The sequence below is a fragment of the Chiloscyllium plagiosum genome, chromosome 6, assembly GCF_004010195.1.
Source record: "Chiloscyllium plagiosum isolate BGI_BamShark_2017 chromosome 6, ASM401019v2, whole genome shotgun sequence".
Taxonomy (NCBI): Eukaryota; Metazoa; Chordata; class Chondrichthyes; order Orectolobiformes; family Hemiscylliidae; genus Chiloscyllium; species Chiloscyllium plagiosum.
Window position 1 is genome coordinate 101,089,800 of NC_057715.1, and position 16,918 is coordinate 101,106,717.

Genomic DNA, 16,918 nt, shown 5'->3' on the forward strand with positions numbered 1-16,918 from the left:
CGTGCCCCCTTTTTGTCCCGCTGATTTCCTTCTTCAGTAAGCTCCTGTATTCCCTGTATACCTCCAGCAATTCCCTTGATCCCAGCTGTTTGTACCTGAGCCACGCCTCCTTTTTTCTGATCAAAGCCTCACTATCTCTTGTCATCCAAGCTTCCCTATTCCTGCCAGCCTAGCCCTCCACCCTCACAGGATCTTGAACTCTATCTATCTCACTTTTAAAGGCTTCCCACTTGCCAGAAGTCCCTTTGCCTGTGAGCAAACTACTCCAAACAACCCCTGCAAACTCCTGTCTAATTCCATCAAAATCCACCTTGCCCCAGTCTAGAACTTGAACCTGTGGACCAGTTTTGTCCCTCTCCATGATTACTTTAAAATTAATAGAACTATGATCACTGGTCCCAAAGTGCTCCCCCATTGTCATCTCTGTCACCTGACCTGCCTCATTTCCCAAGAGTAGGTTGGGTTTTGCCCCTTCCTGACTAGAGCCCTCTATATATTGCTTGAGGAAACTTTGCTGAACACACTTAACAAATTCCACCTCCTCCAAATCCTTAAGGCCCTGGCAGTCCCAGTCTATATTAGAAAAATTAAAATCCTTTACTATGACAACCCTATTGCACCTGCAAGTCTCCCCAATCACCCTGAATATTTGTTCCCCTAATTCCCATTGACTATTTGGGGGCCTATGGTATAACCTCAAAAACGTCACCATCTCCTTTTGATTTCTTAGCTCCACCCAATGAATAATTTCTCTTCTAACATGTTGTAGTTTAAAATAAAAGCTTCATTCATGTCTGAGCTTGATATAGACCATTCAAAGTTGGAATCATTATACAAAGAAGTTGGGATCAATAACCTACTTATAACTTTTAGACACAAGTTGGCAATTGTGCTGCAAAGGCACAATACAAGTCTATCCAAGGTTTCCATTTCTAAAGATGTTAAGATTTAATGTTAGATATGTATTCGATAAAGGGGATTAGATGTAAGAGAAAATGCATTGATTCTACTCCTAAAGAGATCTGTCCTGGAATTGTGAATTCAATGATTGGCTGTGTGGTGTTATAGTATTTCCTTCAATCACAGACCCTTTCATTAATGTGGACCATTGCTTAGAGATTGATATATTTGCTCTGGTTGAGTTAATAGAATGCTTGCCTCTGAGTCAGAGGATTGTGAATTTAAGTCCTGCATTAGCACAGAAACCTAGGCTGACATTCCAGTATGGTAGAGAGGAAGTGCAACACTGCAATAAATTTGGATGAGACATTGAATTGAACCCCTGTCAAGTGGATAGAAAAAGAAAACTCACATTTATTTTCATAAAGGAGCAGAGGAGCTATTCCCATTGTCCATATCACTGAATAAATATATCAAAAACTGATTAAATGGCCTCTACAACATTATTGTTCGTGGTACTAGACAGTGCACAAATTGCCAAATTTCTTTCATTATCTCAGTAACTACATATCAAAAGAACCTTAAGGTCTGGACAATGCTTTCTAATGTCTTGTAGTTAGTTGTGAAATATGCTATATAAATGCAAGGTACTTTTTTAAATTAAAAAGACTGTAATAAATTATCAAGCAAAATATAAAAGAGAAGAAAACAATGACTGATTTTGTTTTTTCTTTCTGTGTCTGAAACAAATGCAGGAATAATGAGGCAGGGGCATTGCATTCCCATAATACATCCCAATCCACTTTCCATCCACTGAATCCATGGACCAAAACTTTGTTTGAGTCTGTTAAATTTATGCGCTCTTTTCCAGCTGATTTTCTGTTCTTACTGTGCCAAAGCAATTCAGTAACTCCAAATGTAGGAAGAGGAAAATCAGCCCATCAATAATTAAAGAAAACTACCTTTGCTAGAAGCGATATACATTTATAAACAGGGACCAATATTCTGTATGAAACTACCATGTTCAGGTGCTGTGTATTTTTTTTTTAATTCAGTAAAAGCATGGGATGCAATAGTATCCTGTTGCTTGCTCCATGGCAATATCTCAGCAAATCTGAGTTGACCTGTCAACACTTTTTCTCTCCTACATTAAAATTGTTGTCCCCTTTGATATTTGGCAATCTTGCACTTGTCCTGCCTGATGAGTTCAAAACAAAAAAAACTTCAAAGACATGTATCTTTTCTTTGCAACATTCAGGTTTTGTTCAACTGAATGATCATCAATAAAAAAGCCTTCCCTCCAGTGTATCTTTCAAACATTAGTGTTGCATTTATTGGCATCTGAATGGATCAAATAATAATACTGATGATTGAAAGTTTATTTGTACTAGAAGTTGAGTTAATTAATCATTTGAATAATTTCGGTAATATAGGAAAACATTCAGTGCTTAAAAGATTAGAAATATCAAATAATTCAGGGCAAGAGACTTTGAACTAAATGAAGTTGACTTTGTTCACATAACCATGAATCATAGCTAGGCATGAGACCAATAAAGAGGTAATGTCAATACATAAAATATTTAAACAAGAGGAAGACAAATTATTTTCTGCTGGCTTCTTGTATTATCAATATATTTGATTTGGTTTGAGTGGTTTTATGGGCAAATACCACAATGGCCACAATTCTGAGCATCAGGAATTGGTCTCAGGTTGACGTGGGTGTAATCATGTACTGCTATTGGGATTTCTTATCTTAGAGAAAGAGGTCACCTTAATCAAATTGTAACCAGATTATCATCCTGGAGGTAGGACATCATCTTCAGAAGTTACCAACCTAGCACTGAAGGGTGGCTAATTGGCTTAATTAATTGTCCATTTGTTGGCTAATTGGTGATTCCACCGTGATCTTCCTGAAAATTAAGCCTGGTAAGTTCATGGAATCAGCTCACCGTCAGCTGGCTTGGTGATCCTGTGAGATCTCCTGTTCTATCATCATTCTGTTTGCCCCTCACACCAGCCCTCAGCCAGCAGTGGAGCAGCATACATCAGCTGGCCATGTGTGCTCCAGAGGTCTATCCTGTGGAGGGCTTGGCATGCAGCTGAGATCACGGCTTAATTCGTTCAAGTTCTCAAAATGGAGGTGCCCTCATAGATCTGTTCCTTTAAATTTAAAGAGGAGATAGAAATATTTTTAATTCGCCATGGGTTGAAGGACTTTGTAGAGCAGTTAGAACAGTGGAGTTGAGGCCCGGGTGAGATCAGCTATTGTCATATCAAATGGTAGAGCAGCCTTAAGGGGTTGAATTATCAACTTGATAAAACGTATTGGGGGAATCAGTCACTGGCATGAATGCTCCAGGTTGGACAATGCAAATGGAGAAAGTGTAAGAAAACACAATTAATTCTGATGGTGCCAACATATCCGGAAAGACACAGAAATGGTGACATTTATAAAAACTGTTAAAGACTTTAATTGCTTGGTGCAGTATAGGTTTACTGCGCAGTATTAATCTAAAATAGCTTATACGTTTCGTTGATCTTTCTCCACTGTTGGCACTGCACCCATAGGAAGACAATGCCATGAAACATGCTTCAGTCCTATTTTGGAAAGTGGGGTTTGGGTGCAACATTAATGGTCAGGCAGGCCCTAGCAGTAGAATGGGTTGGGGAGAGAATCGAGTGGATGAAAACAGGGGCAGGGGGTGCCATGGAGCTGACCATTACAGCTAGTGGGATTGTGGGTCAAGGTGTGCCCAACCCAAGTCTTCAGGGAGGTTACTAGGCGATCTCCCCATGAGACAGAGGGCCCATCCACCAATGGAAAAGTTCCAACTGGAGTGGATAAAGGCCCTTAATTGTCCCCTTCACATAATTCAATTGAACTATGAGTAGGAGAGTGATCAACCGTGATTCTCCATCCCAGGTAAAAGGGCAGGACAATGGGAAGGCAATGGGCACTCCAGCTCCTGTCTTCCCTGGCTACCTGATCCATGTAGACACCTCTCAGGATGCACACAGAGGGCTTGTGTCCAAGATGTTGGTGTTTTCCAAAATGGCAAAGTACAAATATAGTACCAATGAGCACTTAAGGTAAATCTGAATAAGTATATGCAGAAGACAGGGTTGGTAGACACAGAAGAATAGGCTGAGAGGAGGATGACCACTCACGAAGACCAGATTCTGGATCAGTGGTGCTGGAAGAGCACAGCAATTCAGGCAGCATCCGAGGACAGGCAAAATCGACGTTTCGGGCAAAAGCCCTTCATCATGAAGACCAGTTTGGTGGAATGGTCTGTTTCTGTGGATTCATTATAATTCGTCTCCATCTATTGGGGAAGTCCTCATCAGTGTACTTTACAATGCCATTACACACCACAGCCAATGGAATTTGTATACCCAAGATTACCTGCAAACGTTGACCAAATATAATCAGTGCTGCTCATTTATGGATCCACCTTGACTATCCTTTTGCTGTTATTTTTAATTAACACAGTTCAGACAAATCATAGCATACATTTGAGGTGGGTGGGATTTGAACTCAGACCTTCTTGTTCAAAGGTATCACTGCACCAGAAGAGACCCTAATCTATCCTCTTGTGATCTGAACCTATAGAATGGTGTACCAAGCCTGGATTCTGATTAAGAGTGAGCACGTGGAACCCATTAGAAGACTGAATGTTTTGAACTGCAGGCACTTGTTTAACCCTTTGTCCCACACTGCTGCTCTATCAACCAATTATCACCAATTTTATTTTTTTTTACATTTTATTTTTTTTTAAATGGAACATCAAAGAATTCAAACAGTATGCAGGAATGTTCATGAAGATACCACTGAGCAAACTACAGCATTTACCATATCTGTTTGGAAAATGGGATTAAATGAAAAGTAAGTACTAAAACTAGAATATTTACACAATGTCTAACCATGAAGAGCAACCAATCCCCAAAGTTCTGCCCATGAATAAATTATCAATGATTATTATACATAATGTAAGATGATTAAATCACTCAACATCATTCACTGCCAAATTAATTCTGCATTCATCCTGTGCTATGTACTGGTAAGAATACTGCAAGGTTCCACACTGAACTATAATGCTGCAGAACACTGTGAGAATTAACTAAATACTGTATATTAACCAGCCGTGATCATTGTATTTAGAAATAGCTAAAAAAAAAGCTTCAAGAAAAAGCAACTCTTGCAAGGTCCAAACAATTACTAAATTTTTACAATTCCTAGTGTATATGGCAGATAACTCATTGTTTATATGACATGGTCTCATGCAAAGTATGACAAGCTTTTTCAAGGCTTATAAATGTCATTCTCTCTCTCTTTGAGGGTATCTTCATTTATCATTTTCTCTGAGATTTTTTTTATTAAATTTTCCCTCACATTTTATCACAGCTTTTGTTCTACAGCAAAAATATTCCCATAGCTGCGGGGCTGCATTCTGCATTCCTATAATGACTGGGCAGTTGTTTCACCCTGTACAATAAAAGGGAGTCCGCAGTACTTTGCACATGGTACCTTAGTATCAGTTTACGTAGTACAGCCAGTAGATCAAGTTGAACAGAGAAAAAATGACTGGAAACACTATCCTTGACCACCTGTCTATGGCGTTAACGTCAGTCAGATTGGGGATTTTTATTTTTAGCTGGGAGGACCTTCTTCGCAAACGGTTCTTCTTAGCCTGGGCAGCATTTCTGTCCAATGTGCTGCGGCCTAGTCCTTCTCGGGCTGTGCTTTGTTTCCTGTACTGAATTCCTGAGTTGTCAAAGGACATCACTGAATTCCTGGATTCGGTCACACTTGTGGTAACCTCTGTTGATGTAACTTCATTGTGAATCTCCAGGGCTGACAGCAGGATATTTCCGTGGGCATCCACCTAAGTACAAATAAAAAACAGAATGCACGTCAGTCATATTTCCCAAAGCCAGACTCACAACGCCATCACAATGCTTGGTTGGACAGTATGCAGCGCAGCAGTGGGGACATTCAAACCCATAATGGGCATCGCAGAAAATAATAGAGGATGGATTGATAATGTCAAGCAAACAAATTGCTCACTGTGGTAAAGGGCTCAAATACAAGGAGGCACAAGGTACAAATTTGGAGAAATCTGGAATTAGGGTTGAGCCTTTACATCTGAAGAGGAAAAGACATGTGAAATAAATTACAAGAGAAGGCCATTAAAGAGAGCTGTGTAACTCAGTTTAGGAAATAATTGATATTTTCTGCAGAGAGAAGAACTTGAGTAGGATCCTGTCCGAGTCATAGAGGTTTATAGTATGTTCGGCCCTTCACCCCAACTTGTCCATGCCGCCCAGTTTTCACAATTAATCTAGTCCCATTTTTTCCACCACTACCTATAGCAGACACTCAACACCCTCTGCGTGAAAAAGTTGCCCCTTTTGTATCTCTCCTCTCTCATTTAAATCTATGTCCTCTAGTTTTAGACTCCCCTACCATGAAAAATGCTGTTGGCTATCTATCTCATCTACACCGCTCATGATTTTATAGACCTCCACAATGTCACCCCTTAGTTTCCCATGTTCTAGCTCAGTTTATTATGCTTTATCTCTTACTTTTACCTCTATGTTGGCATGGCAGCACATTGTAAATTGCTACAGAAAATCGTTCCTCACAATTTTACTTGTACCCAAATGTGCCACCATGGCGATTTGTGACACTTGTTGTCCAGGTTGGCCCAAGTTAGTTTGGCAAGGGGGTGGGAACCAGAGCTACATATGTGAGAGGGGCGTAGTTGTAGATGGGGCAGTGACAGGATATCGTGAATCTATTGAGAAGGTTTTTCGTGAGATGAAACAAAGAGATCGGTTAAAGATGTGTCTGCTTTAATGCAAGGAGTGTCCGAAATAAGAGTAATGAACTTACAGCTTGGATCAGTGCTTGGTTCTATGACGCTGTGGCCATAATGGAGATGTTGATTTCACAGGGGCAGGAATGGTTGCAGGGTTTAGAACATTTAAAAAGAACAGGGAGGGTAGGAAAAGAGGAGCAGCATTACTACTCAGAGAGTGCATCACAGCTACAGAAACAAAAGTTGTTGAGGAAGGTTTGTCTACTAAGTCAGTACAGGTGGAAGTTAGGAACAGCAAGGGAGCAGCCACCTCATTATGGGTTTTCTATAGACCCGCTAATAGCAGTAGGGAGATTGATGATCTCATAGTATATTTTGGAAAAATGCAGATGTAGCAGGTTGTTGTTATGGGTGGCTTCAACTTTCCCAATAACGACTGGAACTTCCTTAGTGCAGATGGTTTGGATGGAGCCGTTTTTGTCAGGTGTGTTCAGGAGGTTTCCTTACTCAGTATGTAGACAGGCCGACAAGGGGAGAGGCCATTTTGTACTTGGTGCTTGGCAATGAGCCAGGACAGGTGTCAGATCTCACAGTGGGAGGACACTTTGGTGATAGTGACCACAACTGCCTCACATTTATCATAGCCTTGGAGAAGGAAAGGAGCAGGTACAATGGGAAGATATTTAATTGGGGAAAAGGAAACTATGACACTATCAGACAGGAGTTGGGAAGTACACACTGGGAAAAATTGTTCCATAGAAAGGGGACAACAGACATGTGGAGACTATTTAAGGAGCAGTTGTTATGAGCGATGCACAAAGTTGTTCCTCTGAGACAGGTAAGAAGGGGTAGGATTAAGGAGACTTGGATGACGAGAATAGAGGAGCTTCTCGTCGAAAAGAAGAAGGCAGCTTATGTAAGGTGGAGGAAGCAAGGATCTAGCACAGCTTTAGAGGATTATAGGCTTGCTAGAAAGGAGCTCAGAAATGGACTGAGGAGAGCCAGGAGGAGGCAAGAGAAAGGCTTGGCAGGAAGGATTTGGGAGAACCCAAAGGCAATTTATTCATATGTGAGGAATAAGAGAATGATCAGGGAGAAGGTAGGGCCGGGCAGGGATAGCATAGGGAGCTTATACATGGAGTCTGAACAGATAGGAGAAGCCCTAAGTGAGCTTTTCCTTCAGTTTTCACTAAGGAAAGGTACCTTGTTGTGAATGAGAACTTTGAGGAGCTGGGATACATACAACATAGAACATAGAACATTACAGCGCAGTACAGGCCCTTCGGCCCTCGATGTTGCGCCTCCCTGTCTTGCTAATCTGAAGCCCATCCATCTACACTATTCCATTTACATCCATATGCCTATCCAATGAAGACTTAAATGAACTTAAACTTGGCAGGCTTGAACAGATCAAGATTGATGAAGTTGGCCAGACCAGATTTGTCCTCAGTTCCTCTGGAAAGCGAGAAAGGAGATTGCTAAGTCACAGGTGAAGATCTTTGCTTCCTCACTCTCTATGGGAGTCGAACCAGAGGATTGGAGGGAGGCAAATGTTGTTCCTCTTTTCAAGAAGGGGAATAGGGAAACCCCTGGCAATTACAGACCAGTCAATCTTACGTCTATTCTCAGCAAGATTTTGGAAAGAATTCTGAGGGATAGGATTTATGACTTTTTGGAAATGCACAGCATGACTAAAGGCAGTCAGCATGGCTTTATGAGGGGCAGGTCATGCCTCATAAATCTTATTGAGTTCTTTAAGGAGGTGAGGAGACAGGTCGACGAAGGTCGAGCAGTGGATGTGGTGTATATGGACTTCAGCTTGGCATTTGATAAGGTTCCCCATGGTAGGCTCATTCATAAAGTCAGGAGACATGGGATACAGGGAGATTTGGCTGTATGGATTCAGAATTGGTTGGCTGACAGAAGGCAGAGAGTGGTTGTAGATGGAAAGTATTTTGTCTGGAGGTCAGTGATGAGAGATGTCCCGCAGGGTTCTGTTCTGGGCCTCAGCTCTTTGTAGTTTGTATAAATGACTTGGTGAGGAGGTTAGGGGTGGGTTAGTAAATTTGCTAATGACACAAAGATTGGAGGAGCTGTTGATCGTATCGTGGTCTATTGCAGGCTGCAGCGTGACATAGACAGAATGCAGAGCTGGGCTGAGAAATGGCAAATGGAATTCAACATGGATAAATGCGAAGTGATGCATTTTGGAAGATTGAACTTGAATGGTGAACATAGGATTCTTGGCAGTGTGGAAGAACAGAGGGATCTTGGTGTTCAAGTGCATAGATCCATCAATGTTTCCACCCAAATGGATAGGGTTGTTAAAAAAGCATATGGTGTTTTGGCTTTCATTAACAAGGGGATTGAGTTTAAGAGCTGTGAGGTTTTGCTGCAGCTCTACAAGTCTCTGGTGAGACCACACTTGGAATATTGCATCCAGTTCTGATCGCCTTATTATAGGAAAGACGGTGCAAAGGAGGTTTACCAGGATGCTGCCTGGACTGGAGGGCTTGTCTTATGAAGAGAGGTTGACTAAGCTCGCACTTTTCTCTCTGGAGGAAAGGAGGAAGAGAGGTGACTTGATTGAGGTGTACAAGGTAGTGAGAGGCATGGATAGAGTCAATAGCCAGAGACTTTTCCCCAGGGCAGGATTGAGTGGCACGAGGGGTCATAGTTTTAAGATATTAGGAGGAAAGGAAAGTATAGAGGAGACGTCAGAGGTAGGTTCTTTACAGAGAGTAGTGAATGCATGGAATGCGTTGCCAGCGGTGGTGGTGAAAGCAGAGTCATTAGGGACATTTAAGAGACTGCTAGACATGCACATGGACAGCAGTGAATTGAGGGGAGCGTGAGTTAGGTTATTTTATTTTAGATTAGGAATAATTCTCGGCACAACATCATGGGCAGAAGGGCCTGTTCTGTGCCGTACTTTTCTATGTTCTATGTTCTATGAACCATCAAACCCTTTTCAGATCTAAAAGATGGTGTCACCCTTTGGTGTAAGTAGTCTGACAATCCAACATTTTGGAATCCTCAGTGTCATCTGAAAACGCTGGAATGCATCTGATTATTATATGCAGATTGCAAGAGAAGGACTTTAAACAACATGATCTTAAAATAAACAAGTTACTGAATTCCAAACAGGTTAGTCATTAATACCGTATGATCACCCAACATAATTTCGACAGTTCCCTTTCAACTTGATAGTGGAATGGTCAACAAAAAGTGTTAATTCTTTTAAGAATAGCTTCTCTGGTGGGTCGAATGAACTGAAAAAACAATGTATGGATTTATACTAGAGATGTATTGAACAGATGAAAATGTCAACACTTAACGGGGATTCCTTGCACAGGTATCATAGAATCCCTATGGTGTGGATATCGGCCATTTCGCTACTGGGTCTGCACTGACCCTCCAAAGATCCCAGCTCCCTACCCTATTCCCTGAACCTACATTTATCATGGCTGATCCATCTTCCCTGCACATCCCTAAACACGATGCACAATGGCACTGGCAATGACCAGGCTGTGATCAAACAAACAATACGAGCATTGATAAATTTTGACCCACCACCCACTTAGCAATCCTAACCACAAATATAGGACTGCAAGAAAATCAGACAAAAACAAAGCTCATGTCTTTCATCCTTTTCCATTTTGATACAATAATCTTTTCTTCGTGGTATAGCTCTCGTCTGCCAACGAGAAACCCACACTATATTTTCTAAGGGCATCTGCCCAAGTTCTGAAGACACAGGTAGGCCATTCTTTAGAATTAGTCGCCTGAGGGTGGAAATCCCACCCTCCACAAGTTGTTGGGGTGACCAGTTGCCATGGTAGCTGCTGGGAGAGCAGCATAAGGACCCAGGAGCAAAGTAAATGATTTGCGAGGGTGACGGGTGCATTTATGCTCTGTGAGTGAGGGATAGGGTAGGGCGAGGGGGTGATTGCTCTCAATAGCCTTCTCTCCAAATAGGCACCGAGCACCTTTGATCAAGGACCCCACTCAGACAACATGTGGTTTCACTTTTTTGCTTCCAGCAGAGTGGTAATTTCAAAAGATGCTGGAAAAATCTCAGCAGCAACAGAAGCAAGTTGAGGTCCTGAAGTGGTCCTTACTTGAGCAGTGAAGGCCCTTAGTTGGCGGTGAGATAGGAAGGCCAATCCCACTTACATCAAATTTAATTCCAATGTGGGTGGGATTGGATTTGATTTGCTATTTTCACATGTACCAAAATACAGTGAAAAGTATTGTTATGTTTGATATCCAGGCAATTCATACTTTAAGGGAGTGATGATGCTGTGAACCACTACCACATCTGCGTAAACACTTTTTCTTGACTTCAGCCTCACCACCTCTCGAGGTATAAGAGTCTACCTGTTAATTCTATCCATTTGTCCATGATAGATCCGAGCAGCAAGTGAGTAAAACTGCAATGATCAAAAGCTTGGAGAAAAAGATGTGTAAAATGTTTTTCCTCCCAATAACACTATGCATAGCATGTGCAATGTCTCAAATCATTTATATACTGAATTATTAAATATTATTCATTGAATGAAAGCCAGATAATTTGTATTTGATTGAATCAATATTAATTGCTTCCACCATCACCTTAGAAACCTTGTTCTGAAGAATGATCTGAAATTTGTGGAAATAATGTGTGGAACTTTACTTGTTGAGAGCATGGTGCTAGAAAAGCACAGCAGGTCAGGCAGCATCTGAGGAGCAGGAAAATCGACGTTTCGGGCAGAAGCCCTTCATCAGGAATGAGGTCTGCTCCTTGGATGCTGCCTGACCTGCTGTGCTTTTCCAGCACCACACTCCTGATTCTGATCTCCAGCAGGTGCAGTCCTCACTTTCACCCTGTGGAATTTGACAGTCAGGGACAAAGTCCCAATGGCAGGGTGTCAGGCAGGTGGGCAGAACTGAGTAATAAGGGACATAGGTAGCTTAAGTGAGTAAGCAAAGGTCAGGCAGATGGAGTACAATGTTAATAAATTTGAAGTCATCCATTTCGGTGGAATAACAGCAAAAAGGACTATTACTTGAATGTTAAGAAATTGCAGCATGCTGCTGTGCAGAGGGACCTGGGTGTCCTTGTGCATGAATCACTGAAGGTTGGTCGGCAGATGCAACAGGTAATTAAGAAGGCAAATGGAATTTTGCCCTTCATTGCTAAAGGGATTGAGTTCAAAAGCAGAGAGGTTATGTTGCAGCTGTATAGGGTGCTGGTAAGGCCACACCTGGAGAACTGTGTGCAGTTTTGGTCTCCCTCCTTGAGAAAGGATGTACTGGCACTGGAGGGGGTGCAGAGGAGGTTCACCAGGTTGATTCCAGAGTTGAGAGGGTGGCTTATGAGGAGAGACTGAGCAGACTGGGATTATATTCATTGGAATTTAGAAAAATGAGGGGGGATCTTACAGAAACATATAAAATTATGAAGGGAATAGGTAAGATAGAAGCAGAAAGGATGTTTACACTGGCAGGTGAAAATATGTCAAGAGGGCATAGCCTCAAGATTAGATGGAGCAGATTTAGGACTGAATTAAGAAGGAATATCTTCACCCAGAGGGTTGTGAATCTGTGGAATTCCCTGCCCAATGAAGTGGTTGAGGCTTCCTTGGTAAATGTTTTTAAATCTAAGATAGATCATTTTTTGAATAGTAAAGGAATTAAGGGTTACGGTGAGAGGGCACTTAAGTGGAGCTGAGTCCACAAAAAGATCAGCCATGATCTTACTGAATGGCAGAGTAAGCTCGAAGGGCCAGACGGCCTACTCCTGCTCCTCATTCTTATGTTCTTATGCTCTTAGAATTTGCTGGCAGTATCTGATATGTCAGGCTGATCCAATAAATAAACCTTGAATGAGTGAGGAGGCCATCTAACAGATGAAGAGAAGCAATTACTGCTGAGGGAGCAAGGAGGTCATGGGGGCCCTCCATTTTGTCAGGGCACTGGGTTTTTATTCTGCTGGGACAAGCAGAAAGGGAATGATTGAAAGGGAAGTCCCTCTGCTGCCAAAAGAGAGGTACAAATCTAACTCAGGCCAATACTGCAGAATCAGTCTCTTCCCAAGGTGTAGGGAGGGATCATCAGTGCACCAGCTTCTCATCAATAATCAGCTTCTTGATGCATTCAACAATCTGTGCTGTCCCTGGCTCAATCCAGATGTGCATTTATGAGTTGAGTGGAAATGGGAAGCTGAGGAAAGTCTCTCTTGGCTTCTAGGGAGAATACCAATGAAGGGATAAAACTGAAATCAATGGACGGCAAAGCAAGTCACCTCCAGTGATAAGACACAACAATGGTTTCCTTGGCTTTGGTGACTCTTATTTAATGTTACAAGGATAGGCTCCTAAGCCCAACCACTTCAAGCTACCTCACCACCTTTAGTGCATTAATGGCTCAGAGATGGAGACAATTATCTGACAATTTTCAAGAAAAGCAGCAAGAATAGAAGAGCTGAATATTATTTAAGTAGAGGAGGATAGCAGGATGTTGCAGCACAGACAGATTTGGGAGACCTCATTCAAAGTGGCAAAACACTAGCATACTAGGTCTGAAGGTAATAAGAAATACACTCCAACTTGAATATGTATTGCAACACCATATTATTCTTGTGATTTTTGTGATTTTACATGAGGACTCCCACATCCCAAGTGTTTTGCCATACCCTATTGAAAAAATAAATGATATTTTAAGTTCCATCCTTCTTTCCTCTGAATGGGTTTGTAGTGATCTGACTTCTTGAACTGCTATAGATCACCTGGTGTGGGTGCACCCACTGTGATGTTAGAAAGTTCAAGTATTTGACCTGGAGACAGTGAAGGAACTGTGGTTAGGAGACCCATGACCTCCAGAATTGTTTCAGAAATATTGATTTTTTTTCATGAGCATAGATCAAAATTCAAACTGTACACTTAGCCTGACTCTGTAATTTGCAAACTGTAGAGCTAGTACAGACAGTATTCATGCAGTCAGGCCTTGAGTAATCAATTTCCCATTGAAACCAGACAGGCCTGGAACTGCCTGGCCACATTATTTCAGAACGAACCAATGTTTACATCTCCAATGAAGCTGCCTGGTTAAAAGAACGTTAAACAGACTTGGAGGTACCCAGCACAGTAGGAGGCCAGAGGCACAGCATGACAAGGACAGCATGTGACAGTTCAAGGTTCAAACCCATGTTCTGTGACCTCCCAATGTGGAAAATATTCATCTCATTGGATCTTCCTGCCCCTGCTTGATGCTAGTATTGAACATAGGCTGTACAATCTTTGAGAAGAGAGTGAAGAGGGTTAAAAAGGAGCAGACCTGGAATCCCAGGTCTTTGGAACAGCCTTATTCACCAGGTGTTACCAGCCCTTTCAGTCAAAATGCAGGGGGAAGGACCTGTGGATGAGGTGCAGTAAATCTTTGGAAGCATATGTCAGAAGTATATCACTAATGTAGCCAAAAGAGAACATGCTGGAAAATCTCAGCAGGTCTGGCAGCATCTGTAAGGAGAGAAAAGAGCTGACGTTTCGAGTCTAACTGACCCTTTGTCAAAGCTAAAAAACGGGAGAAATAGGGAGGTATTTATACGAGGCTGAGAAGGTACAAAACAGTGAAAAAAAATTTTAAAAATAAATAAAATAAATGAAATAAAATTATCTGAAGTACTTGAATTCAATGTTGAGACCAGCAGGCTGTTACGGGCCTAGTCGGAAGATGAGATGCTGTTCCTCCAGTTTGCGTTGAGCTTCACTGGAACATTCTGGATTAGAGTGCTGCTGGAAAAGCACAGCAGTTCAGGCAGCATCTGATGTTGTCTGAACTGCTGTGCTTTTCCAGCAACTCTAATCCAGAATCTGGTTTCCAGCACCTGCAGTCTTTGTTTTTACCTTCACTGGAACATTGCAGCAGGCCAAGGACAGACATGTGGGCATGGGAGCAGGATTGTGTATTGAATTTGCTTTTATCACTAATGTAGATTTGTAATTGAGATTTAAGACTATTTACTGAAGATTCCATAGTAGAATCTAATAAACATTGCCTTTCCTTGATAAAGTGCTCCATAAGTTTTATTTACAGACTTTTTAAAAATTATTCATAGGATGAAAGCGTTGCTGACTAAGCCAGCATTCATTGACCATCACTAATTACCCAGAGGGCAATTGAAAGTCAACCACATTGTTGCGGCTCTGGAGTCACATGTAGGTCAAACCAGGCCCAGATGGCAGATTTCCTTCCCTGAAGGAAGCCAGATGGATCTTTCTGATAATTGACAAGTTTCATGGTCACCAGTAGGTTCTTAATTTCAGATTTTTATAATGAATTCAAATTCCACCGTAAGGCATGGGTGTGATTTGAATCCATGTCTCCAGAACAAGAGCTGAATTTCTGATAGTAATCACTAGGCCATTGCCTCCCCTTGAGTTGGATCTTTCCCCTAACTCTTGTTCCCTTTGTCTATCTCACTGCTTAACATGCCTGAGTTAACAAAGGTTACTGCAAACTGGTCAAAGTTAGTCAGAACACTTTTACCCATCCTTTCATTTCAGAACGGTGATATAATTTTCAATTCAGCATAGATTGTGCTTTGAAGGAGCACTTGCGGATCATGGGGTTTCCCCTCTGACTTGTCTTCAAAGTGGTCGGGGTTGTGGGTTTCGAAGACCCTTTTGCCATGTATTGCTCAAACTGCTGCCAATCATTCATGGAAGTAAATGTTTAAGGTGTTGGATGAAGTGCTCTGACAAATTCCTGCCTGACACCATCATAGGATCACCATTAGTTCAAGAAAATGATCCCGCCATCTTCTGAGGGGAAGAGGAAATGCTGAACAAAGACCATTCCTGCTGTCACCCACACCCATAAGGGAAGGCAGTTATGCAGTAGTAATGTCACTGGATTAGCAACCCAGAGCTAGTGTTCTGAGGTTTGAAATAAAAAAAAGAAAGCTTATCCAATAACGACCATGTAACCAGTGGCAACTGTCATTAAAAACCCATCTGATTCATCAATGTCCTTTAGGGAAGGAAATCTACCATCCTTACCTGGTCTGGCCTAAATTTGACTCTAGACCCTCAGCAAAGAGGTTACTTCTCAACTGCTCTCTGAATAATTAAGGATGGGCAATAAATGCTGGCTCAGTGAACAAAGATTAGTCACTATCAGTTCATTAATTCTGTTCTGTTTCTTTATGAATACTATATTAAAAATGAAAGTAATTCTATCCAAATGATATCTTTTAAATAATCTGTAATACATTATAGTTCATATTTCACAGCATATAATTTATTGAAGTCCTTAGGGGTATCACACTTATGAGATTAATGACCCAGAAACAGAAAATTATCTTCAAGATTTTTTTGGAGCTCATTAATCTCAATTACAGTCGAGGGTCAGAGTCACGTTTCATATCAAGTGTTGGGATAGCAATGACCACAAAAGAAAGCATGCAATCTTCAATAACACTAATGGTTCTCAGAGAGCTCTTACACTGCAGGTACCAAATCACATCGATAGCATCCTAATTGAGTTGCAAGCCAATGCACTGAGTTGTAAATCCTGCTTGAACTGCTGTGCAATCAAACAAAGTCCACTGATTGCCAGTTAAATCTGCAATATTAGATGAACACTGATGGGCAGGTGACAGTTCAATTACTTACTGAGTCCTATCTGCTAGACATTATTGCATTGTTCGTATGGTGGGATAATATATTTTGCATTTTCCATTTTCAAGCTGCAGAACTTTTGCTGCCTAAATGTAATTTATTAATATCCATTGATTCAACTATGGTCCAGATAATCCAGTCAGCAGTGAGACTGATGCTGAGGACCTCAGCGCTGTGAAGATAACTCCACATTTTGCTTTCATATTGGACATCTGCTCCTGGCTTCAGCACAGCTGAGATTTTAAAAGTTCCAAGGTGCTTTGGAGAACTGAACGAGTGAGTGGACAGCTTGATGTTATAAGAAGTCAGGTTAGGGCAGTTGGGTCATGGGCAATGACATGGAAAAATGTAGTCAGAAGAGGTGGCCTGGATTTGTGAAGAGAAAATCGTGTCTGACTAACTTGCTGGAGTTTTTTTTAAGAAGTAATAGAGAGGGTTGACGAGGGTAATCTTGTTGATTGCACATGGACTCTACAGAATTCTGAAGGAAGTTATGGGCCATAGAATAAAATGATAGAAGCAAGGTGGATACAA

The 16,918-nt window shown here is 41.5% G+C and overlaps 1 protein-coding gene across 1 annotated transcript in view; it reads right to left on the bottom strand.

The window, feature by feature from the left end:
* Window positions 1-4,710: 4,710 nt before the first annotated feature.
* The window catches only part of gabrb3 (gamma-aminobutyric acid type A receptor subunit beta3), a 312,930-nt gene continuing 300,722 nt past the window's right edge, over window positions 4,711-16,918 (bottom strand). The window contains exon 9 of the mRNA XM_043692280.1: window positions 4,711-5,786. Within this exon, the coding sequence (XP_043548215.1) occupies window positions 5,436-5,786 (351 nt within the window). The 3' untranslated portion in view covers window positions 4,711-5,435. The remainder of the gene's footprint in view (window positions 5,787-16,918) is intronic.